Consider the following 27,039-nt stretch of genomic DNA (forward strand, 5'->3'; position numbering starts at 1 on the left):
AATTATTTGATAGTAAATATCCATTTGACATTAATCACAATTTACAAAAACTTAACCGCCATAAGTCAAAATGTTTCATCGCTTTATAACAATTAAAGACACCTGTAATAAATTAGTATACTATGTTGTTTTTGACATTGCAGTACGCTTAGTCTCGCTTACTTCAATATTTCATTCTTAAATGTGAGAGGACATGTTTACAGTACAAGAACAGTTCAGTAAATAATTGAAATTAAAGGGTGAGTTTTGGTGTATAATATTATTTTTCTTTTATAATTCACCGGGATCGTTAGTTTAGTCTCTACCTTGTTTCACTTGAAATAATAATAATTGTGTTTTTTCGGAAGACAGATTTAGATTTAGCGCTTCGTTCAGGAATAAACCAGACAACGCCGTGTCTGTTGTTACGAGTATGTAAAGCTCTCTCTATTGCAATATTACTATTCTGGGAAACTCGACTTAATAACTATAATAATGTCAATCGCTTGTTGCCCGAGAACGAGACAGGGCAGGACAGGAGGATGGTCAAGGTTAACCAGGTCGAGACTTGTAGGACTTCAACAATTCGCACATCTATTGTTTCCCTCCCTGTGGTGCCAGGGATCTTCGCTTCCTGAGTTTAATTATCTGTGTTTGTGGAATATTAGTCTATATGATATCTTATCGTAATCCAATACATTAGCGCGCGCGCTCTCTCTACTTCGGTTCTTGTTACAAAATGTGTGTTTTGCCAGCATTTTATCACATATTTTAAAGCTATATTAGTTAATATTACACCCGAATATATAAAAAAAAAACTTATTGAAACTTCTGTTATAATCCTAATTATAACGTACACTTCGAGGCCATTTCTATAACAGATTTGCAATATTTCCTTATAGAAATATAAGTTACGTTTCGATAATGAATCAATGCTGTAGCAGCTTTCTGGAATTGTCAAATACGGGCGAAGCTAATTTACACTGAATACTAGTAGTATCTATTCGTACATGCAAAAGCTAGCTGTCAAGGGTGAGTACTAGAGAAGCCTGCTTAAAAATATAGTCGATTACATTTAATACGGTGTTGCCATATTGTTGCTGACCATCGGCTGTTGCAGTTGTTGAGGCTGATCAGTAATTTCCCAAACATACAGACAAAAGTGATTGATCGGGGTGCAGGGGAAAATTCAGTAATTTCCCAAACATACAGACAAAAGTGATTGATCGGGGTGCAGGGGAAAATTCAGTAATTTCCCAAACATACAGACAAAAGTGATTGGTCGGGGTGCAGGGGAAAATTCAGTAATTTCCCAAACATACAGACAAAAGTGATTGATCGGGGTGCAGGGGAAAATTCAGTAATTTCCCAAACATACAGACAAAAGTGATTGATCGGGGTGCAGGGGAAAATTCAGTAATTTCCCAAACATACAGACAAAAGTGATTGATCGGGGTGCAGGGGAAAATTCAGTAATTTCCCAAACATACAGACAAAAGTGATTGATCGGGGTGCAGGGGAAAATTCAGTATTTCCCTCATACAGACAAAAGTGAATTGATCGGGGTGCAGGGGAAAATTCAGTAATTTCCCAAACATACAGACAAAAGTGATTGATCGGGGTGCAGGGGAAAATTCAGTCATTTCCCAAACATAGAGACAAAAGTGATTGGTCGGGGAAAATTCAGGTGCATCAACCACGACCGGACTATTTTCGTGCGGGTTACTGTAATATGTATATTTATTTACTAACAATTTTATGTTATATATTTATAATTTTCCAATAATGTCATTCAAACTGCTCAAGTAAATTACTTCAGTTCATTTTATTTAAGAATTGGATACATATTTAACTTGAGTAATCTTCTCAGAATTCAATCTATTACTCGGACACGAGTTTCAAAATCGAAGTCCTTATACAATTAGTAAAAGTATTTATGATGTAATATGATGGAGTCATTTGACATTTTTTAGTAGTATGTAGGCATATATCAGGTACATATTATTGCAGTGTTAATGGTTAAGAAAATCAGAGTATCATAATTTAAATTGATTCTTATTGATTTGCATGTTTATAAGCATTTCTGGTTCAAATGAATTGCATCCGACGCATCAGCTGAATTTGCCATGTTTGCACGATCAAGAAAATACGCGAATACACGTCTCGAATACCTATTTGGGTCAAAATGATTTACTTATATCTAGCCCTTGCTATATGCGGAAGGTGTTAGATATTTCCGTTGTCACGGTTGAGTTTGTCTTGAGGTCACGACGAAGAAAATACATACATATAGCTGAGAAGTCTATTTACGTCAAAAGGAGTCTATTTCTGGTCATTTAAATTCACTTCCAGTACCACAGTTGAGTTTGTCTTATTGTCCCAATCAAAATATTATAAACATATGTAACTACAAAAATCTATTTCAGTCAAAAAGCGTACACTTGATGCTCTTGAAATCTACTTTCAGTTCACGATATTTCCAGTATTATATTTGAGTTTACATACGGAGGACTGAGAAGCCTATTAATGGTCTAGGGGAATATCCTATCATCTCCGATAGAAAGGAGAAATCCTTATTAAGTTTATGCAACATGTCAAGATAATCGTCAATGTTATGTAAGTCTTGTTTTTCGGAGTGTAGTTTGGGAAAGAATGGATCGTTGAGGCATGTTTCTGTTTTTCCTGAAGCTACTGATAAAATGCCGTATCACCATGTCAAGAAATCTCACCTTCAATAAGGTTGGTTTTATAATGGCGTTTTAACAATATTCCCAACTCATTAAACAGATTAAAACCGGCACTGGCGCAGTCTGGAATAAAGTTCAGATATTAACTTTGTCTTTGCTATCTGCATCACTACTTCTCAAGCACAGTAGTTCTCAAAATTTAAATGTGTCTGCCTTTTAATGCACTTCAACTGAAGGTGTTAACAGCTGTTTAGTGTCAGTTAAATTGTTTTATGGAACATAAATATTGCCATTTAACCGAATAATAAAATATCCAGGTAACTTTTTAGATCTTTCTCTACATAAAAGCCTTCCTTGGATTTCAACAAATATTAATAAAAAGAATTAGTCACCGTGGTCCATCTTTTCTCGAGATTAGAGCTTAACAACATATTTGGCGATTCGTTTTTATTTATAAGGTGTTTATACTTTCCAACAAATTCCATTCTAATTACAGCTAATCACTTCAGTTTATTTGATTTTACAATTATTATATAGGTCTACATATATTTTATTTGTGTAATCCTTACAAAATATATTAATTGGGTTGGCCAGTATAGTTTTATAGTTTGTCTTTGGACTTCATTAAGACACTACCGATTGGCATGTATGGAATGCCGTTATCAGTAACTGATAAGCGCCGCTGCTGACACATTGTATTCTCGGTTCGCTCTGACTTAGGACAACTGGAGAGTTTGACATCTCTTCATTCTGTTGCCGTATCGGACATTACTCAGATGGACAAAACTCATTCGAGCTCATAATGAGTAAGCAGCCGGAGTGCGACTCATAATGTACCACGAACTACAAAGCCCTTTCGCATACAAAATGTCGTGTTAATATGGGCGGCATGTAGTGTCCCATTGCGCAACATTGCGACATCTTTGTAAGCCGTGCTGGTGTGGAGGATAAAGTAAAAAATGTTAACCAATTATGACCTTTTCGAGTTGTTTGACACAACATTTTTTCCAACGGTAAGCGTAAGGTTAAATGTCCTCTTTTGGAATTGGTGTCGCTTACTCCTCAACAGTAATACAAGCAATAGAGTAGGCTATTAGGTACCTGTACGTTTTCCACAATTTGGGCGAGGTTTACTGTGCGTTCAGATGTTTTATGGCGGTATTTCAGCATCGACCGGTATTGGAGAGATGTATATTATTATTATATCAGATTCCTCGAGCAACTCCTCGAAACATAGATATGCAATGTATGAAGTACAGAAGGTGGTGGAAGTACAAACGTAGTTTGTTTAAAAAGTGCAAAAATATGTTCACTAGTTTAAAAAGGATACAGTTATAAAACCTGTATCCTGAGAGCCTATTGCTCTCTGGGTGGCCAATACCACCAGTAGTCTATTGCTTCCGAACGAAAATGCGAAGTTCTTTCAATATTTAATATTTTTAATCTTTTACGATATTCAGTTCAATCTGCCGTTGCTCTTGACGACCTTTCCTATGACTGTATAATGAATTTCCGTTTATATAACAAAAACTCAGCGTATTGTTTCATGTAATTTGTCGTATGGGGAGTAGGTATTTGTGTATCGAGGGAGGATCTTCTATAGTGTCACTTTGTCGCCTTGAGAGTTGTTCATACGAAGCAAAGCTAACATTTTCCCTTACAAAGATTACAGAGTATGTCTGTGTATTCTTCCCTACACTTAGAAAATGTCACGTTTATAGTTGTATTTTAAATCACTGTCGTTATAAATAAATTTTGGTTTCCTATTATTTCAATATCTGAAAAATGTTTACCTTAAATTGTTTTCTTGGGGAAAAGTAACAGTTAATACCCTTTTAAACGAAGTAACAGCTGTTTTACCAATATGATACACTGAAGTACGACAACTGAAGTGAACTACTTTAAAAATGAAATTGAATGTGTGTTCTCTGTTCAAGTTGTATCAACGCGTTTTCTTTAACTTATACATTTTATTTTTAAATACATCTATTTAAATAGTTAAGAAAACATACATAGAAGAACATCACTCGTCACCTCCGTCTTTGAGAATACTCTCTGGAGCGAGAAAGCGGTTGGTCGAGGTGGAGTGTAACATTCTTGCGTTGGCATTGATCATGCCTTGGACGTGTTTGAACTGGTGGAGTTGGGAGCAGCGGCTCTCATCCATACAGGGGGCGTACCGATCATCGTACATGGTGAAAGAATCCGTAGACAATTTATCGCCCATATTGCAGTTCTTTAACTTTATTTTGGGGTTCATCAGGGATTTACAGCTGTCCTGGATGTTTGTGGGCGGCAGAAGAACCTTTAATTCAGGATGGAGATCGTGACGGGACACGCATGACGGATTCGTGCGCACACTTTTAAATGACTCCCTTTGTAAATTGAGATTGGTGAAGTTCTGGGAGCTCTTGACCCTTATCGGTGACAAAGAACAGGACGTGTGTGGCGTATGCAGATAGCCGGTGCTGTGCTGACACACTGATCTGTCACGGCTCATGCAGGACGAGGTCTCCTTCATTGTGCTGCCGGCCCCGCGCTTAGCCTCCTTCACGTGCATGACCAGAGCCGTCTTGAATGTGATCTCCAGAGGAGGACCCGATGAATCCTTTTTCCCCAAGAACTTGATCCCATTCAAATCTGTGATCGCAGTGACTCCCGTGGTAGCTCCACCCTGGACAATGTCTTTAAAAAGGCCGACTTCTGTCGCCGATTCTTCTGATTCGTCTTCTTTTAAATGGCTGATGTGCGAAAGAATCGAATCGAAAGATTCGTTTTCACTCACATCCATAGTGATGTTTCGATTGTTCGTGTTACGTGTTCGCTCAACGCCAGTTGGCTTGGTTCGCCGTCTTTTTTTGGCACTGGCATATCTTCGTTTCTTTGAATGAGCGTCCTTGCTGCAACAACTGGAGCTGGAACTACTACTTCGTCTCTCGCTGTTTCTCTCCTTCTTAGAACCCTTTCTTTTCCTGTGTGACTGACTGTTTCCACGATAATCGAGTCGAGATCTTTTATTTGTGATCGAATATTCGCTGCTGCTGTTATTTTTATTATTTCCTCGAACACAACTTTTGCGGCTCTTCTGTTTAACCATATTTTTGTCAATGCAGAGTGAAATACACACAGAGAATTTAGGTCATATAAGCCAAGAGAAAGAATATACGAGAATTTATGAAAATATAAAAATGCAACAGTAACGCGTTATCATGGATACTATTTAACATTCTTATAAACCCGGCGAATTCGTAGAAAGTATTTCCATTCAAATTAATTAAGTTAATTTTACATGTGATTTTACTGCTACAATTGCCTACGTAGTGGTCTTGGCTAGCAAATCTATCCTTCGTTTTGTGTTAAAATACAAAACTGTGTGTTAAAACCCTTGAGATAGCAGGTTAAATACAGTAAAATTGGAATATTCCTTGTAAATGATTCTTATTCCTTTTGGTGTCAATGAACGGCGTACTTTATCTTCTCTCCCTTCACAAAAACGTGTTCTTGTAATCGTGATGTAGCTCTACTCGTATGTAGCTCCAGACCATCTTGGTACTCCGAACAATACAACCAATAAATTATGTTAGTAATTTGCATCTGCTGGTTTTTGTATTTGATTGATGCAAGCCGAATGTGACGTCATGTGTGTACGAAATAGCGGAGTTCCAGTGACAGGGGCGAGACGAGTAAGCAAGCAAACAGCAGACAAACAGCGATGCCGCTCCATATCATATCGATCTCATCGCCCACCGCCACGTCACCCTGCGAGTCCGGTTCAGGTCATTCCATTTCGATTTCACTTATCCTATATTACTAGTTCCATTCATCTTTTCACTTAATTATCATGGTGATACTATTAGGCAGAAGCATACCAAGGGGTTTATTCTATGGAAGATGATAGTGTATACCTACTTCATCCCTGTTATAAATAATATGTCGATAATTTGTCAATGGTTATAATAAATGAGATTAGGCACACCATTTAAAAATGTTATCGTGACAACTTGTAATACATCCTGTGTTGTAAATACTTCATTATTAAATTTATTTAAATGTCAATTTCGGAGCCAGAATGATTCAGTTCCCCCCACATTCTTGCCGTAGATACGCACCTGCAATCGCAACAAATCTTGCTTCACATTTCAATTTTAGTTTTCCTTTTGTTTTTATATCTCATATTTCCTTCTGTGTACTCCTTTGAATCAAGATCGAGGCTGTCAATCAAGAAGTAATCGACCGAAAGGTTTCTGTTTGGATGAAAGCACCAACGACTGGTTTATTTTTAAACTGATCGGATGTTCAGTAATAGGAAGAAATGTTTAAGCGTCAGTTCAAAATTTAAAAATCTAAAGTAATGCAAATTAGTGTTAACGTTTAGAGACTTGTTCTTGTTGCGTGCAGTGTAGCAACTAACTACTCGTATTGTGAACATAAGAGCCCATAGAGGAGATGTAACAACTCGGTGCGCAATTTTAGTGCACAAATCCAGTCTACTTTGGCGGCAAGTATATTACAGCATTACTCGGAAATTTCCGCATCTCTTTCCGCAGGCTCATCGCAGAGACTTTCGTAAAGAACGGAACAATTTGGTTATGGTGTTTGTGATTTCTGTTCATGTAAACTATGAACTACGTGTTTGTATGATTCACGTGCTGTTGTTTACAATTAGAAATCTGCTTATCCTGCCTAAGCTGGCGTTTGAGTTTGGGTCGCCAAGGCCAGAACAACCCCACACCCTACCATTTTATTGGGCCCTATTGATGTCGGTTGTGGTGGCACTTAATTTCACCGATCTTGGAACTATCGCGTGAGTGTCAAAATATGTAGGTGTACGATTCCTCATGATATTATAATTTTTTTTTATAAGAGTGCACTAAACACGTTTCTGGAGGAAGGGCAAAGGTCCCACGATCTGGCTCGTCTGCAGTACCCTACCTGTACAAGACACTGTGTCTGTGATTGTGTCGTTCGCAGTAACGTAGTTACGTCTGGAATTGCCTTCTTTACAGAAGACCGATTAAAAATCTGACTAGTTTATAGTTTACCGAATAAGTACAATATTGCCGTGTTTTCTCTAGGTTGCTATATACAGTAGCTACAAGTTCACAAGTACGAAACTTCATGTAGTAAAGCTATAAATTGTCATGTATTTTAATATTTAGTTACTTTATTACATATTTGATTTTTATCCGTAATCCTTCGATGTTTGAAATAAAATATTTACTAAAGTTAACGTAGTCGAATATATATATATATATATATATATATATATATATATATATTTGTTACAAACTTTTTTCTGCGTAGAGGATTAATTTCAGTTTTATTTGCCCTAAAAATTGTAAGAAACTACGATGTATGTAAATTGTAGTAAGTTGGCGATACAGTATATAAGCACTATTGATCCAAGGCAATGAGGAGTGGGTGGAATTTATAGGGCACGTTTGACACCCACTAGAGTGTATATTAAAGAGGCAATCAGTGTAAAGGTCAATCATTGCTCCCGTTTTACCGCCACGCGTCCAACACATTAATAGACCTCCATTAGTAGACGCATAATTAGATATCATTTTCTTCATCCGTACTATTTCACATTTTATGTAAATGATTTAACTGGCATTCGCAAAGGTAACAGTAGTAACGTTGAGTCATGGTTGTTAAGAAAGGGAGGCGCTGTAGATATCATATGTTCGAATACAGAAGAATGTAGCCGACTCTGACAATGAACAAAGCTCGCTTGTTGTGGTGGCGGCTCAAGCGTGTTTTGTACTGTTCAGCAAAATATTTGTAACGTGCTGTGTACACAAGATATGCAGGAAATGTGGCGACCCAGATAACACCGGTTTAGTGATGTGGCAGTGGCAGTGGCAGTGGCAGTGAGTGAACACAACACAACACATAGTCGCGGTAGTGGGGGACGCCTCGACCTCGCTCGGCCAGCCACCCCTTTTCCTTTCGTCCACAAAAAACCACCCCGACTTACCTCAGGCTAACGGACATTTTACAATCTTTCGGGGCATCTTCGAAGGATAAATTAAGATCATAATAATAGCTGAATGATACCTCTCGAAAATGTAATGTATTAAATTATTCACTTGTCTGATCAGACAACAGGTTCCATAAAAACGTATATGTAATTGTATTGTGACTTCAGTAATAGAAAAAAGGCCCGTTTAATTTTCTTCTTTAATTTTAAATTGACATTCGAGGGAATCTAATCTTCGGTTGGTGACATCATTAACACGCGAGCACACGCACCCATTTTTTCGCGAGGACACGCACTACGGCAATTTGCTCACATCTTACTATATTGTTTCTCACGGTCTTGACATTAATCCCTATGCTGTAATACTAATTTTTGGGTGTAGTCCGTTATATTACCTTGTTCTAGGTATTAATATTATTTGATAATAGTTTTCCAATTTATTTAAATAAATATTTTACAAATATCCTGTAAAATCATAGTTTCGTTTAACTACGCCGTGGCACGCCATGTTAGCAAATTGCCGCGGTCACTGTGAATCTCCGGTCATGGCGCGAGAGCACGCGCCGTTAGCATATTGCCGCGTTTGTTTGAATCTGGTTTAAAAGTAATAATAATTCCACAATTGTATAAAAATCAGTATAATTTATATGTTTTAGCGTCTAAAAAGATAGAAATATTTTATTATGATATGATAATTTTATATTTATCCTAATCATGTACTAGTTATTGTTACAAATAGAGTACTGTCAATTATATGTATAGTTTAAAAAAAAATTTAACTTACTTTATACTATTTTCATAACTAGGACTACAGTGATATACAGTACAAGAATATTACTAAAATTATATAAATTATTTACCTTTTGATAAAAATTAAAACACAATTATATTTAAATTACCTGTGTAGCCCTACTCTGTTGTTAAATACAAAGAAAATCACTTGTGCATTAATTTTTTTGTAAAAACGACAGAATAATTTTAGTATGAAACTTGAAAACTTGATGAACTGGATTTCTACTCAAAATCCATACTTTCATTATTGGCGTCTTCTGGTTCACCTGAACATCTTGTGCATTGTTTGCACTGTTGTTTTTCGATTTTTCCTTTCGGACATATACCACATTTTGCATAGCCTCCTTAATGAGCCTGCTGCACATCGACAGGAATATGAGAAGGTCGAATCTTGAATATGTCAGGTAATCTGTCTTTGATTTGTCGAGGTAATGATAGTTTGTCATTTACTCTTCTTTGTGCAAGGTCTGTCAAAAATTGTCGCCCTAGATTCGAGAGAAACAAACACTCTTCTTGGAAAGACTGTATCGTCAGCTACTCTTAGATTATTTGCTTTGTGTATCACATAAGCATTAATAAGTCCAACATTGAGAAGGAAAAAAACAGTGTTAGTGGCCAATGATTAGAGATTCTTGACACGGAATATTGTTTTTGCATGGCATCATTTACATCAACACCACATTGGTCTTATTGTAAAATATAATGATGGAGCGTCTAATTCGCTCGTTCGTGGTTCTGGAACAGACTAATAAGTCTCGTATGCGTCTCTGTTCCTCTTCATATGTATCCATATTTTACCTTATAAAGATGTTTTAAGTTCAATATCCAAAACTTGCGCACTAACACTAATTTTTTAAACACTATGTATCGATAATCATATATTGAATACCCCAGATCACACGGCAGCACGCGCGTGAGCAGATCGCTAACGGTAAAAACGCGACAGCATGCACGTAGGCAAACTGCTCACAATTGGGGTAGCGCTTGAGATAAGATAAGGACTGCACATCCCAGCGGCCGTCAAGACGGTAACCCAGCCCAAGGTCACGTAGGGGGATTGTTTGCCGAGGATTACAAAGCCGCCCAACCATCTCCCGCAAAAAATGAAACAGCAGCACTCAATATTACAAAAATGCGGCAATTTGCCGCGGGTGCGTGTGCTCGCGTGTTAAGTATAAAATTAAATTATAATGGCAAATAAAGAATTTCATTACATCACGATAAATATTAATACTATACTCATTATGATCTATTGCAGTGTTGTATGGCTCATGTGTTGTGTATACTATGAAGATGACGATGACGATGACCTGCCAACGATAAGACTCACCCGACTTTTGTGATAACGATGGTATCCCCACTATGTTTATTGTACTACAGTGCTAAAGAAACCGACTGCTAAGGCCCACAGAGAAGTGGACGAGGATGTTAGTGATGGACGACGACTGACAGGGCCATTATTCGTTCGCCTTTCACCGCTCGGTTCGGTATACTCGTGAATTGTGTCTAGCACACGCTGTACCTTTGTCATTGACATGTGTCACTGTTCAAAACTGAATATAGTTGCTGTCGCAATCGCCTTGTAACTATATTTTAAAAAGTAGACTATTACGATGGGCCGCTGGGATGAAAATTAATATTTTATTATTATTATTCTATTTATCCTTTTCTGATATCCAAAACATGCAAAATACAATATATTGTTAGGTTCACACATGAGTATGTGGAATTAACTGTGCCTATGTTAAGATAGGTTTTAGTTTATAGATTTTTAAATCCAAATGTTGAAATGACGCTTGCAATGCAATTTTGTTAATTGTTTTACTGCAATAAAGAATTATTATTATTATTATTAGGCCAATAACAATTAAATATTATTATTGCAGTGAGCCACAATAAACTGCCAAGTAAAAAAGGCCCACTAAACAACTTTTTAATATCGAACAAAATGTATCCTTGCTTTCTTCGGTCTAAGAACATCCTGAGTGTAAATTGAAAACAATCATTAGTAACCATACGAATTTGAATACATATTTCAATCAATTTTGCAAACATATATTTTTCAAACCTATTGATAAATCAACACTCTATAGATAAATCATTGTAATAAAATCTAGTCGTTCCTGCTGCAGATCCAAAGAAGGTTGTCAAGTCGGTAAAATACAATTAATAACAAGAACTGTGAGAGGAGCTAACAGAAAACTGCCTTCGGGTTTCATTCTGGATATGTTAGTGTACGGGAATAATTACTATCATCACTATAGATTTAAAAATAAGTACACTTTTAATGATTTGCTCAAATTGAAAGATAATTATTCTGAACATGTTGGTGCCATAAACATTTACAAAAGGTATATAATTATAATAATATAATTTTGTCCGAAAGACAAAAACACACTCGGTTCACATGTGTTTATGTTTTTAAGTTGGTAGGAAACAACGTAATTTTTATATCGGGTACTAAAAAGGTCTACTAATATTATTGACCACTGTGATCTTAAATGTAATAGGTTTGAACAAACCACACTTTGTTTCCTTTAAAGCAAATCAGCAATTATTGTATAGCATGTTCTGTTCTGTGGGTTGCTTTTTATTTGGTTTTACGTGATATTGAGTTGAGTCAAACACATCGACATGACTCATATTTTAAATAGAAGACTATTGAGTACTCTAGAAGAGCCTTCTAAATGTAGGCTTGACCTTCAATATATCTTTGAAAATGCTAAAATGAAAAAAGCTCATTTTAGTTCCTGAAAACGTGTTGTTTGACGTACTGTACTTGACTTTCATGTATGTGAGATATAATAGTCTAGATCCAATGGTTGCTAAGTACCGTACCGTTATATGAATTGCTCAATTCCGGTGAAAATAATTCATGTAAAAGAAAACAATGATTGGTGGCTTTATAAGTTGCCATTAATATCATTTTCGTGGTGGATGGATCACCCACGGTTAATGTTGCAAACTGGGCGAACTAGGCCGTCTCGACTCTCGAGGCAGGTCAGGTACGTCAAGCCAAGCCGCCGCCATGTTGGACTTATAGCGTTACGGCACAGTTTTGTCCATACATTATGATCTCGTAATACTGGGCCATTCTTCTCAGAATTCTGATTTGTACCAGTAGATATAGATGTGTTAAATATCCCTGCTGTTGTAGGATGTTTTAATAAAGTTCGAAAATCTTAAAATTACTTTAGTTTTATGAAACAAAGCATTTTCATTGGATCCACAGCAGCGCGCGCTATCTGTTGAGTGTAGGAATAACTACAAGATCGATTTGAACATTGACCTCGACACGGTGCTACGCTCTGCTATCTCGATTTCTAACTCGCGCCTATTCAATTATTCTGCCGAAAACGAGATTAAATTACAGTATATAAATTGTTTTTACATCTGATGTGTTAATTGAACATCTAAATTTACAATATGAAAACAAATTCAGACTCTATAAACTGAGCAACGTTTTAACTTTTCATTAGAGTCGTATAAAGTAAACTTATTAAATAATATTAGTTTTTCAACAATATTCTTTTATTTTATTCATAACATATAATGTTCAACTACTGTAATACAGAAAAAAATGTTTGCAAGTTAAAATTAAATCAATTGAGATTTTTAAGTAAATTCAGCACATTAGTATTTAAATAAATTTCAAATAAAGTCTTGATTTATAGAATATTTTAGTATAATACTGTAATGTGCTGTCATATACTGAAAATAGCATAACATAATATGATACATATTATAGATATCAAGACTATTATAATAAAATGACACCATCTTTTCCATACTCCTCATTCACTATAAAACAGTTTGGATACTTTCTGTATGTACTGCAAAGATTTAAATGTGGTATGTATCATGCAAGTAAGAGAAAAAGATTTGAAATTCAGATTTCTAAGTCATGACTTGAGTTTAAGGTTGACTAATACTATTAGGATTTTCCAAGATATAAAGGATAGGTTTCATGTTGTTATTAAAACCAATGTGTTGTTTTGTGTTATTTAAATTATAGGTTTATGTATCCATACAACGTAACAATTGGGAAATTTTATATATTTTTGGTAAAATGTTTCCAACAATTTTTAATGCTAAAACATAATACATTTTTTTAAAGTAGCATTGTGTGCAAAGTTAACATGTAGTTAACATTGCAAATAATCCATCTGAAATTAGCACACAGGTGCAAATTTATACATGCAAGTAGTTTCATAATGTCACTATCCATTTTCATTACCCCACTGCACTTTGAGTTATTTTAGAATGTTCTTGCAAGTTTATGTTGTGAGAAAGAAATATTCTTAATTTCATCCTCACTACACAAACATTAGGTAAAAATAGAATGTTTAATATATTTAGGTTTATTTTATATATATATATATATATATATATATATATATATATATATATATATATAAAATCGTCTTTTAAAATGCTATAAATATAATACACCGACCAATTGTTTGTATGTCAATACAAAATTAGTGTAAATTTATGTATGTTTCAGTGCCGAGACTTTGTGAAGGCAGGGGCTGAGGAGGGACTGACACCGTCAGATGTTATACAGATGGCAGACATCACTTTCTCCTGTGTATCAGACCCTCAGGCAGCTAAAGATGTGAGTTAGAGCTTACTATTAGTAATTCAAGATTTAAAATCGCTTCAAATAAAGATGGTATTAATCTATTTTAACCAAATACCCTGGTTGGCTCACTCACTAATTCGTAGTTGATTGTCAAGAACTATGAGACTAAGTTATGTATAGCCTAATTTTCTGTATAGTGAACCATTTATTGTTATTTTTAATAAGCTCTAGAGCATTAAACTACTTTATTATTCCCTTATCATCAATTACAATGTAATTTTAACATAAATTATTTGTGGTAAAAGTGAACTATTTCTCCTTTATTCATTTGTGACATTCGATAATACAGGGTGGGCCATAAGTCACTTGACAAAAATGCATTGCGATGGTAAGTATTAATTTATTATAAAATATATGTTAGATATAAATGTTTATAATTTTAATTGTCATACCAAATAACAAAGACACACCTAAAGTAAATATTCAAATTGTCACCCATTACTTTCTATACACATGTAACATCTTTTAAGCACAGAAGCGCATATGGTGTCAGTGATTGCATTGGTACATAATTCTTCAAATACAGATTCAATACGTTATCTTAATTGTTGCAGATCCTTTGGTTTCTCTGAATAAACTTTGTCTTTTACAATTCCCCAAATTGAAAAGTCCATTGGGGTGATATCGGGTGAACGCGCAGGCCATTCAGTTGTACCTCATCTTCCTATCCATTTTGCAAAGGTCTCATTCAAGAAATCTCTCACATTGTTCCCGTAGTGAGGAGGTGTACCGTCTTGCTGCCAAATTAATTTTTCACGAATAGGTTGTAGTTGTTTAAATGCAGGACTGTTTTCAAATTCAACTGTTACCTCATGTAACATATCATGGTAATTAACAGCATTAACCGTTTGTTCAAAAAAGAATGGTCTAATAAGTCCACCAACAAAAATTCCAGCCCACACACATACTCCAGTGGCATTTAATTCAGTCTGTATGACTAAATGTGGGTTTTCATAATCCCAGTACATGTAATTATGTCTGTTCACATCGACCATTAAGTTTGAATGTTGCCTCATCACTCCACAAAATGGATTTATAAAATGTATTGTCAGCTTCTTGTCTTATTACGTACCACTCACAAAATTCCATTCGCCTGTCATAATCATCTTCATTAAAACCTTGCAGTAAAGTAGGCTGATATGGTTTCAGCCCTACCATTTTTAACATTCTTCTAATGCTAGTTCTAGATATACCAAGCTCACTGGACGCTCTTCGGGTTGATTTTGATGGCAATTGGACAAAATTTTGTGCTAGTCATGACGTTTTCTTCTGTTGTAACAGATTTAGGCCTACCTGATCGTGGAAGATCAGCTACAGATCCAGTCACTTCAAACCTTTTATTTAGGTTATTAATGGCTTGTCGTGATAATGGTCGACTGTTTGGGAATTGATTCACAAATGACTCTACTACGTCATTGTAATTATGATCATATAACCACCACTGCTGAAGAATAAAAACATGTTCTCTTATTGGGAGCTTATTATTCATGATTAACTTAACTATTTAGAAAACTTAATCTACCAAAACCACTTCTAACAAGATGCTAACTTCAACACTAAAACATAGCCTAATACTGTAGTTTTGTTGTAACAGCTGACAGGTTACAACTAGAGGTAGTGTCAAGTGACTTATGGCCCACCCTGTAGTTTAAACAATCTTTATTATTGATGTTGGATTATGTAAAAGTATAATGTCATCCATTATGATAAATTTTAATCATTGGGTAGCCAAACCATGAAGGAAAGTGTCAGGACTTTTTAAATATTATGTGTTATTCAAGACAGAATTATATTATTATATGGACATATGTTAAACATCATATTTAACAAACTTAGTTTGTAATTATTTGAATAGATTTAAATTATTATTAGCATATATTTTGTTTATCATATTCTTGTGTAGTAATGTAGTTTTTATCATTCGTATACATGGATGGAGATATGGGTAACATATACAGGGTGAGTTAGTGAAACGGCAGATTTTTAATAATCACCAATAGTTTGTTTAAAAAAAGGGATAATTGTTTTTACATGAATCTAAAGTACATGAGTGAAAATAACTTAAAAATAATTATTTTTTGAAAATAGTGTAAGTAAGATCCTTGGTTTTGTAGACATTGTTGAAGTCTGAGATTTAGTGCACCTATGACGTTCTGTAGCATATGCAATGGAATTTTGTTAATTTCATACTGAATACGCTCCTTCAGATCTTCTTTTGTTCTTGGTGGATTTTCCTCGAAGACTTTGTACTTCAGATAGTCCCAAAAGAAAAAGTCTGGAGCGGTCAAATCTAATGAATGGGTAGGCCAAGGAATATCACTGTTTGTGATTATTGAAGTCATTAAATGTGCACTATATATTTTTTGTATAGGCGATAGTGAAGGTCATCCTTTAAAATCCATCTCACTGATCGATTGCCGAGACCAAATTCTGTACTATGCCATCTTGTTTATTTTCATGGACCCTTCCTAATGCTTCTCGCACAAGATCAATGTTCTCTGGAGTCTGATTGTTTTTTCCTCCTTTTCTTTGTTGTGCTAGCAGTGACTTCAAAGTTATTCACCCAAAGGAGAACAGCTTTCCTTGATCAAACGGGAGCCTGTGGTGGTAGATTAAATTCAAGACGGAAAGCATGCCGAGCACCAACCACACTATCCGCTTTTTTGGCAAACAATCGTCCAATGCTCTTATGCGTACTGAAATTTGCACTTGTCTAGATGCTCAAGGACGTTTACCCTTCTCTCACATCCCTCTCTATCATGCTTATAGGCTGGATTCAAAATCGTGCTGTTTCACTGCCTCATCCTGTTCATTATTAATCAAATGTAAAACATTATTTTGTGATCATATTAAATTAATTACAATCATACAAACTGCAACAATCAAAGAAGATGGACTGCTGTAGAAATGTTACAGCAAAACATTTTGGTTATAAACATTTTTTTTTTCAGATGAATGGTGTTTTATTTTTTAATTTAGAGTAATATAGTACTATCTATTTTAGAATGGAGTGTTTAGATTGAGTTTCAATAATGCAATAAGATTTATAGTTCATTAACTTTGAACATTTTTACTTGTGATTTAATGCTAATGAAAAACTATTGACGTTTAAAATATCACAGTGAGGATGGATGTAACACTGCTTTTACATTACTGTTTAACTAGTAACACTTATTTGTTTATTTAAAATTGTGTTTAGATGGTATTTGGAAATTGTGGAGTCCTGCCTGAAGCGGGGCCTAACAAGGGCTACGTAGAGATGACAGGCATTGATGCAGAGACTTCTCAGGACATAGCTGAGGTGAGTAAGAAACCAGCTGGTACTAGGTTAACCATTGTGTATCTACATGACGGAATTGATAAATAAAATGATGATGTGCGAAGGCCGTGACGGGGAAAGGTGGACGCTACTTGGAGGCTCAGGTCCAGGGCAGCAAGACACAGGCTGAGGAAGGCACTCTGGTCATCTTGGCTGCGGGCGACAGGTCACTCTTCGACGACTGCCAGAGCTGCTTTGAAGCCATGGGCAAGAACTCATTCTACCTTGGTAATTATATTATAATATTTAATATTACAGTTATAAAACGACCTTTGAGTTGTTTGGTAACGTTACAAATACAGCTACATCTTGTGTTTGTATGTGGTGGTCGAACCCCATTACACGGTAGTGGCATTCCATCGTCTCTGTGAACTGCAGTGTCCCTGTCTTACTGTATCTGCATTCTAGCTTTGCATTTCATTATTAAAAGATACATTGATCAAAGAATCTGAATCATACTATCCAGAAACATGCTCATTTTTCATTCAAGACTATTTGTATGATATACAGTCACTGGAGACAAGTCGTCAGAGTTATTTAAGTATAAAAGAATGTTTTAGGTTGAAATCAATGCCTCCAGAATATATAATTGAAAGTGGCTTGTTTTAGTCTTTCAACACAGAAATCCCAAAAATGCTGACATATTCTAGTAGGGGTCACCAAAAACTCTTGCAAGAAAGCAAAGCTATTCTTCTCTTGAGCTCAGAAAACAGGATATCTTATTGTTCTTCAATGTGTTGATTGAATATTGTGCCCTTAACTTTTTAGACCTTTGAAGATAAGTATCTCTGAGTCTCATATATATATATATATATATATATATATATATATATATATATATATATATATGTCGCTTCTACAAAGAGATGGGGACACCTTTACAGGGCTTTACTAAAACCTGCTGAAGAGGCTCAAGATGAGCAAAGTTGTTTAGATATTACGATTAAGTTACTATAGGGTCTTCGTGACAGGGGTATTTTATTGTCCAATCAATCCTATTATATCGTATTATTCTAATGTACTACAGCTGAAACTGACAAACGTAATTTAATTTTAAACTTTTGTTGTGTGCAGGAGAGGTAGGCAATGCATCCAAGATGAACCTGGTGTTGCAACTGATGGCAGGGGTAACGATGGCAGGACTGGCTGAAGGCATGGCTCTAGCTGACCGTGCAGGACTGCAGCAAAAGGATGTTCTAGAGGTCATGGAACTTACATCCCTGGCTTGTCCCACTATTCTGGAGAAGGGCAAGGGTAAGTAAAACACAAGTCTCTGTAATAAATGTCCTCAGTATGAGGTAACGTCCATAAGTTTCTGACCTGTCCTACTTCCCCTGCTTCTAGCTGGTTGGAACCGGTTCCTGTGGGTTCTTTAATTTGTGTCTAACATAGAAGAAAATAATAGTACTGTATCACAATGTTCAAGATTAAGTAACATGCGGTGTTTAAATTATTTAGTAAAGAGGGCCTTACTCCAGCACAAATTAAAGAACACTGGGACGGTGTGTATAGGCAGTCCTCCCTTTCATATTCTACTGTAAATAAATTGTTAAAAATATTCAGGGTAGGAAGAGAAAATCTGGATGATAATCAATGATACGGTCGCTCTTTGGAAACAGTTATTTGTAAAAATCCAACTGATGGAAACCTTGTACAAGGTTAGGCTATTCAAAGACAAGTATTTTGTTTTTGTAAAGGAATACTGCTGATTGATTTCAAAGAAAGGACACCACAGTAAATGCAGATTATTATACCGTTTCACCCCTATTTCACCGTTTTTGCAATGTCATTACATAGAAAAGTGCTTGAAGTGTGTAGAACTTAAGACAGTGGAATATATTGAAAAACGTTCATTTTAATTTTGTTTATTACCTTTTCTTCTTCCCTAGTCTAGAAACTTTCAGACCTTACCTTTTAAAAGCATAATAGAAGGATATTTTTGCCACATTTACCATTAAGTTAGATAATATAACACCTGCTTGTGACAACAATAAAAAATGTGCCTTCAATGTCAATACAGTTATCAATTTTATCTTCAGTATTACTAAGCCTCTTAAGTGAAAAACAGAATTGCACTAATGTTAGTCACTAGTTCCAGTCAGCTAACACATTTTGAGTTGTTAACATTTGTTGACATGGAAGCCCCTGACAAATATGAAGCCGAATGGGTATGTGGGGAAATACACAGAACTGGGAACAAAGTTGGTTACAACAGACGTGTCTCATTGACAAAAATTATGAGGCTACAACAGACGTGTCTCATTGACAAAAATTATGAGGCAACTTTCAAAAGGGGTAGTATCCATGTATAAAATTTGGAAAAACAAGATTGTTCACTTGCTTTTGAAAATACATATGTAAACAACATCTAACTGGTTTTGTATGTAAACATTTTCAACTGGCACTTGATGACTACAAAACAGATTTAGTGACAGATCAAGGAACAAAACCATCAATCAGATGAATACTGTATTGCCCTTGGTCTGGAAAGAGTGTGTCACTATCTTTGTCCTCAAATACCAATGCAAGCTTACTGTTAACAACCATCTCAGCTAGAAGTACACTATTTGTTTGGTTATACATGTACCATTTATACAGATTTAAAAAAATGTTAAATGCCCATACAAGTATGTGTTGGTAAAGCTTTCATGGATTATGGATATATTGGTATCCTATGTCATGTAGGTAGCCATGCCATGAATTCTATAGCCTCTAATTCTACTGGAAGTCTATATACATCTTAGGAATATTGCCTTTTGATTAATTTGGTAGATCTTCTATGAGGGCTTCTTGTATTATTTGGGTGACAAATATATTGAGCTTATTTTGTTTTTTGTTTTGTTGGCTCTGATGAGAGCTGCACGCTGCAGTTATAGGTCCATCACATGCATGAGAAGTGTTGTTTGGTTAGAGGGATTGAACCCAAACAATATCTCCTTCCAGATTAGGACATAATAACTGTATATTTTAAATATGTTCAATTTTAAGTACAGGAATATATTATTGCAATGAATGTTTTTGTACCATCAGCATGCACTGTGTGGTCCGTCATTAGTCAGATGAAATACAGATTTGTAATTTGTTTCAGCTATAATTGATGCCAATTTCCCCACACACCTGCCACTGCAACACTTGCAGAAAGACTTAAAATTGTCATTGAGTTTGGGAGACCAGTTAGAGCAACCACTTCCTCTCACTGCCTCTGCCAATGAGGTGTTCAAACACGCCAAGCGACTGGGATATGGTGAACATGATGCTTCTGCTGTCTACATACGGGCACGCTTCTAACTGATGCCTGATTATTCAATATTGTTTATTGGCATTGAATACAACAAAAACTGTAAATAATGTTTGAGTTAAGTTTTGTGGTTAGGGTAGGAGCAGTCCCAATAGCATCTTAGTGTTTGTAAAAATTTTATAAATTTTTTTACTCATTTCATTGTTTATTGTTCATAGTATTTTTTTGTGAAAAACTTAAGTTATGTCTCAGTCTTCGCGCGGTAACACACTTGTTAGTTACTTTTTGTAGTATCAGGTGCTGTATTGCAAGCACATTTGTTTTATTAATTTATTTCATGCATAGATTTAATTTAATAATGGAATCAAGTGTTAAATCAGTTTATTTTGCTTGTCACCAAACAACATCTACTATAACTTGTAATAATTAACATAGTAGTAAAACTTAAGCAAAGCTGTATATCATTTATGTTGCTTGAAATAAATTTGACTGATTATGCTACATTATTTTAATACAAACTATTACAAAAAAATACACATTTGGGTTTGGTTCTTAACCATTAACTTTAAAAAGGATTAAAGTTAATGATTATTAAAAAATGTAAGGAATAAGTCTTAATTTAATCATTGAGTTGTTATTTTTAGATATTGCTGACCCAGATCAATTTGAAATGTTCCAAAGCTATTTATTCTTATTACAACTATCCTGTCTCGATGTTCAAGAGGATAAGTGGATCTACTCCACTTGTGACAGATATGAAAGCTGGGTGACACTGATGAGACCAATCTTACCTAACCAATTTAACAATACATTTTTAAATAGTCAAATATTTTTGCAATGGCCTGCATGTTTCAGTGAAAGAATTTCCTATTCATTGATATTTTTTTACAAAATGTAAACATGAAATCTTGTTATAGTAACAAATTATACTTATCCCGAGACATCTTATGGTGGCAAGGTGGACCAAGGCATCTTAATTCTACTTTTAGAGATAAATTTAGCATGAAAAGCAGGGAGAGTAAGAAATATTACTCTAATTTCTGTTTTTTTATGTCTGAAAATATATCATATTGTGATTAATTTTTTTATATATATATATAAAAATACTGGTTAGGATTTAAATTTTAGTTTATAGAAAACGATTAATTTAAGAGAACAAAGTGATATTAATGTTGAATTATAAATATTATAAAAGTGAAATATTTTATTTGTTCTTTACTTGACAGATCACTAGCATTTTCTTCTATTTTCTTGCTAGTGTCAAAAATGTAACTGTATTATTTGTTGTGCTAGCAATTTTAATTTTTTTAAATCATTATTTGTAAAAGGTAATTGTTTTAAACTGTTTAAAAGTACAAATTTTTTATATATTCAAAAGTTATAGAAGTACTTTTAATGCGCAAAATTCAATTAATACGTTGTGTTATGCTTTAGATTAATTTGCATTTATCATTTTATACAATTTAGTTTTAGCTCTGATATTTTTTACAATGTATAACCATATGTATCCAAACATGTTTACATTTATTTAATTTTTCAACAAAAGTTAAGAAAGATGTGTATTACTCCATTTCTGTCATAAGTATTACATATTTATTTTGAAATATTGTTTTTTTACAATTCCTTCAAAGATACCTCATTAAATGCAACATTTTGGGAGGTTTACAATACCCTGGTATGGTGTGATGTCAAAGGCAACATAAACCAAAATCATTCATTAGTTTTATATACTAGCATATTACAACTCATTCCTTTTGCAAATATTCTTTCTTAAATGGAATTAAAAAAGGAAAATGAGAAATCTGTTAAGGATGCTGTATTGCCACATTCTCTCTTTAACCCCACACACAAGGAACTCCCAGACACGAAACCCAAAATTAATCCATACAGTTCTAAATCTGGGTTAAGAGCTCACCATGTTCTGCATCAAGCACATCAAGAATTATTTATCTTTCCAAGTATCAGAAGATAAACTATAGAATATTCTTCTGCTTTAGAAAAACTTGTTTTGTTAAATGAAGAGGAAAATTATAGAAATGCACACTGAGGCATATTTTAAGGTAACTATCAATATTTGCTGCAGTACTATATACACACACACACACACACACACATACATACATACATACATACAGGGTGTTTCAGACCACCCGGCTGTTGCAATATCCTCTGGTTAACCATCTGACTTAGAGCGATGCATTAAACTGTAACCGTGATAAATGTCATACGGCAAATATCGCAAAATACAGAGTGTGCCCCAAAATGAGGGTCACAGGTTTGAATCTCGAAAATTTCAAGTTGCACGATAGGTCAAATCAAATCAAATCAGCTTTATTGCAGCAACAATATTACAATGTATAGCAAACGTCACAAATTTTAATCTAAAATTTCTTACATTCATGCCACAAAATTCTCATTCACACATACAATTTTACACTTATGCACCTTTCATCCTTCGCCAATATATCCCACTTTAAACAGCAGAATCAGTCGTGTAATTGGGCGGTCTCCCAGTTAAATGCTAAAAACTCCCCTGCATTATAAAATGCTTGTGAAACCAAGAGGTGTTTAAGGCGCCTTTTGAACGCCTTGGGCGTTAGGGAATTTTTTATTGAATTTGGCAGTCTGTTAATAAAATTAACACCTGCCTGTGAGGGCAGGTGTTCAAAAACCACTGTTCTGTGGCTTGCAGTCCGTAGTAATTCTCTACCTTGTGTCTCATGCGTATGTATGTCCCGGCCTCTGGTTAAGGCACACTTATACATACAAAACAAAGTGGTTTCTAAAATGTACAGACACGGGAGAGTTAACGGCTGTAATTCCTTAAAAGCTTGCCTGCACGACTCTGAATTTTATATTTGCAATTATTCGAATAGCTTTTTTTTGGAGTTTGAATGCTCTCTGAAACTGAGAGCTTGCGCACGCTCCCCACAGGACCACTCCGTAAGACAAATGGGGGTAAATTAAGCCATAATACGCCGTTATCAGTACCTGACTTGGGCAGTATTTTGCTAAGGATCTCAAGACATAAATGCCTGAGGAAATTTTTGCGCAAACATGATTGATGTGTTCATTCCAAGTCAACCCTCGATCAAGGTGTATTCCTAGGAATGTTGAAGAGAGGACTTCTTCCAGTGTGGAATAAGCTAACAAGACGGCAGATCCACAATGTTGCCTACATCGCGCAAAGCAAAATTTAAAACGTTGGATTTTGAGGAGTTTGTTGTGAGATTGAGGCTTTGGAAGTATTGTACACAGTTATTGATGTCAACAAAGGCCTGTTGTTCCAACACTTCACTTGATCTTGCACTAAAACGGAGTCGTATCATCAGCATACTGCACTAGTCCTGCATGCAGAAGTGATGATTCTATGTCGTTGACATAAAGCAGGAAAAGCACAGGACTGAGAATGGATCCATGGGGAACACCGTACCTCAGTTCTATTGGTTTTGACGATTGATTTGATATTTGGATAATTTGGGATCTATGACTTAGAAATGAGCTAAGCCATTTAAGGGGCACGCCACTGATGCCATGGGACCCAAGTCTGTCGAGCAGTATGCTATGGTCAACGCAGTCGAATGCTTTGGACAAGTCTAAGAACACACTCATTGTGTGGTTCTGACATTCTATTCCCTCTACAATCATATCGACAAGACTCACTACTGCGTCTGTCGTCGATTTGCCCTTTCTGAATCCCAATTGTTCATTTGAGAGCTGACTGTGTTTGTCCAAAAATTGAAGCATTCTTATGAGATAAAGCTTTTCAAAAATTTTGCTCAATACTGGCAAAATTGAGACAGGCCGATAGTTATTGATTGAAAATTGATCATCTTTTTTGAAAATTGGAACAACTTTTGAAATTTTCAGGAGGGAGGGGAAAACTCCTGTTTGGAATGAAGAATTTACCAATTTATTTAAAGGTCTCACCAAATGCTTGCAGCATTGTTTGATGAGCCATGTGGACATTAGATTAAGATCATTTGACTTTTTGGCTGGGAGCTGCTGAATAACTCGGTGAAGCTCATCCTCAGTGACAGGCGTCAGCAACATTGAGGCTGCTGGACTCTGTCTTCGCGAGAGACGTACTTGCGGTTCAGACGGCCGAGGACTTTGCCCAACAGCAACGGGTGCGAAAAATTCGTTAAACTGATTGGCAACCTCAGTTCCATCCTCCACAAGTATATTCCCATTTTTTTATTTTGATTTGTTTTTTTAACTTTTGTTTTATTGTTAATGATGTCCCAAGTTGTTTTTGAAATATTTTTAGAAGATAGAATAGATTTGGAGACATCGTATGCTTTCACAGCTTGGATCACTTTCCTGTAAATTTTTTTTATTTTTTGAAGAATGTTTTGAAATTTTCATTACAAGTACGTTTGTTAATTTCAGGGAAGAATTTCACTTTCTCTCTCGAGATAGGTCATAAGCACATTATTTTAAAGGCCTTTGAACGCTGAACAATTTGGTAAAAAAATTTGAAAAATATTTTTGGAACCTTTTTTATGGTTTTTTACGTACTTTGTATACAAATTTGCAAATGTCAATATTTTTATATTGGAAAAAGCTCAAGATACGTATTTGAACGGTATGTCGTTTGACAGTTTTTTTTTTCAAGTTTTTATTACAGCACAAAAAGTTTTTAAGTAGATAAACTTTGCAGCACAGTGCCCAAAAAATGTTAAATGAAATCATAGGCCATGGTGGCACATCAAATTAAAGTTTATTAAAACAGAAAACATTTTTTAAATTTAAATCTCTTCTAGTTTACAAGTTATTTGAAAAAGCTGTATTTTAATACGATTCAAGCAGTCTTTAGAGAAATAACAGTTGATCAAATTTAGTTAAATATATATGATAACCTCATAATGTATTATAAAAGTACTATTGATAAAAAATCACTACACTATGATAAGCTCAGAAGTCCTATAATCGGGATAGAGAAGTTGGTATTTACACGAGATCTATTAAAGCGTTTTTAAATTATCAGAAATTGAAAAGTATAGATAATAATATTAATGTTGTTAAAAAATAATATTTAAAAACAATATTCAAATATTGCTTGTCTCACTAGTAAGGGAATGTTGAGTTCTCAAGGGTAGTATTTATGCTAGCAATAGGTAAGAATTCAATAGAAAACAAAACACTGGAATATTTAAATTGAGTCAGCATACAAGTTATTACAATTTATGAGATAAAATTTTGTTATTTTAAAATGTTAACCAGTTAATTATTGTTCAAAGTACAATCTCCACAATCAGGGGTCGAGGTTTATAAAAAGTTAACTTTACAAAATAAAGAATCTGATGAATAAATAGAATAACATTTCTTCAAGTTGATATCAATAACAAATATGCCTTGTAGATCACATTCATAGTAGTTATGTTAATCTTCTGGATTTAGTAGATTAAAATTTGATGGTATGAACTCTTGCTATTGGAAATAAATAAATCAAAAAATTTAGTAATCAATGGGACAAAAAGGAATGATCTCACCAAAAGATTGATGTATTTAACCACATTTTTCATTAATAAATAAAAGAATTATATTTTACAAAACACTTATAATGGGAAAATTTAATAGAGACAATGCTCAGAATGATTTTAACAGTCTTCTTCAGCACATCCATAGGAAGTCTGTGTTGTTGAAGAAACAGGTAATATAACTATCAGTATTTATGGTATATTATGGCAAGTGACACTTGCTAGCCAGGAAGCACAGTGATCACCACTTTATAAAAGTAGGAGGATGTGGAATTTGAGATCGATTTTAAATTTAGGCATATTAATTAAGAGAGTGTTTTAATAATTATGAAGGCATAAATTATCCAACTATAGTATAAAACATGCCAATGCAAGTCTGGATTATGGCACAGTGTTTCTCGCTGTAACTGAAAAATATGATGATGGGATAATCGATTGATTTTACTAATTGAGCGACCGTTACTGTTAATCTTTACTTCTCATCTATCACCTTCAATCCTTTAAGGATCTTATCTTCTCACACCCCTTGTCCATTCATCCACTGGACGGATGGGTTGAATTTTCGATGAAGATCACTTCGCCTGCTTATTAAATGGAATGATGCACACTGGTGTCCGTCCAACAGATGTTTTGGAATTTTTACAGACGTTGCATGGATGTATTCAGCTGCAATGTACAGGGATCACTTCAATAGATACTACTCCCGTTAGTTTCTCACTGCATGGTGTCTTTATTGGTTGCTGAACCGTGTTATTCATATTATTTGAACATCAAAATCAGTGTTTTCTAACTAATTTTTTATTTTAAATCTCCTAGTTGGATTGTTAACTCTTTTTTTCATAAGGAAGCCTTTATGTTACTGGTAACCAATATTTTAAATGTTCAATTTTTTTAGTACATACATTGTGAAGAA

At 34.9% G+C, this 27,039-nt stretch overlaps 1 protein-coding gene across 1 annotated transcript in view; it reads left to right on the forward strand.

Moving 5' to 3' along the window:
- LOC124358339 (putative oxidoreductase GLYR1 homolog) overlaps nt 1–22,247 on the forward strand; it is an 87,002-nt gene extending 64,755 nt beyond the window's left edge. The window contains exons 7-11 of the mRNA XM_046810640.1: nt 13,949–14,059; nt 17,286–17,387; nt 17,471–17,633; nt 18,480–18,659; nt 20,494–22,247. Coding sequence (XP_046666596.1) covers nt 13,949–14,059; nt 17,286–17,387; nt 17,471–17,633; nt 18,480–18,659; nt 20,494–20,693 — 756 coding nt within the window. The 3' untranslated portion in view covers nt 20,694–22,247. The remainder of the gene's footprint in view (nt 1–13,948; nt 14,060–17,285; nt 17,388–17,470; nt 17,634–18,479; nt 18,660–20,493) is intronic.
- The last annotated feature ends 4,792 nt before the right edge of the window (nt 22,248–27,039 follow it).

This window comes from Homalodisca vitripennis, chromosome 3 (genome assembly GCF_021130785.1).
Source record: "Homalodisca vitripennis isolate AUS2020 chromosome 3, UT_GWSS_2.1, whole genome shotgun sequence".
Lineage (NCBI taxonomy): Eukaryota > Metazoa > Arthropoda > Insecta > Hemiptera > Cicadellidae > Homalodisca > Homalodisca vitripennis.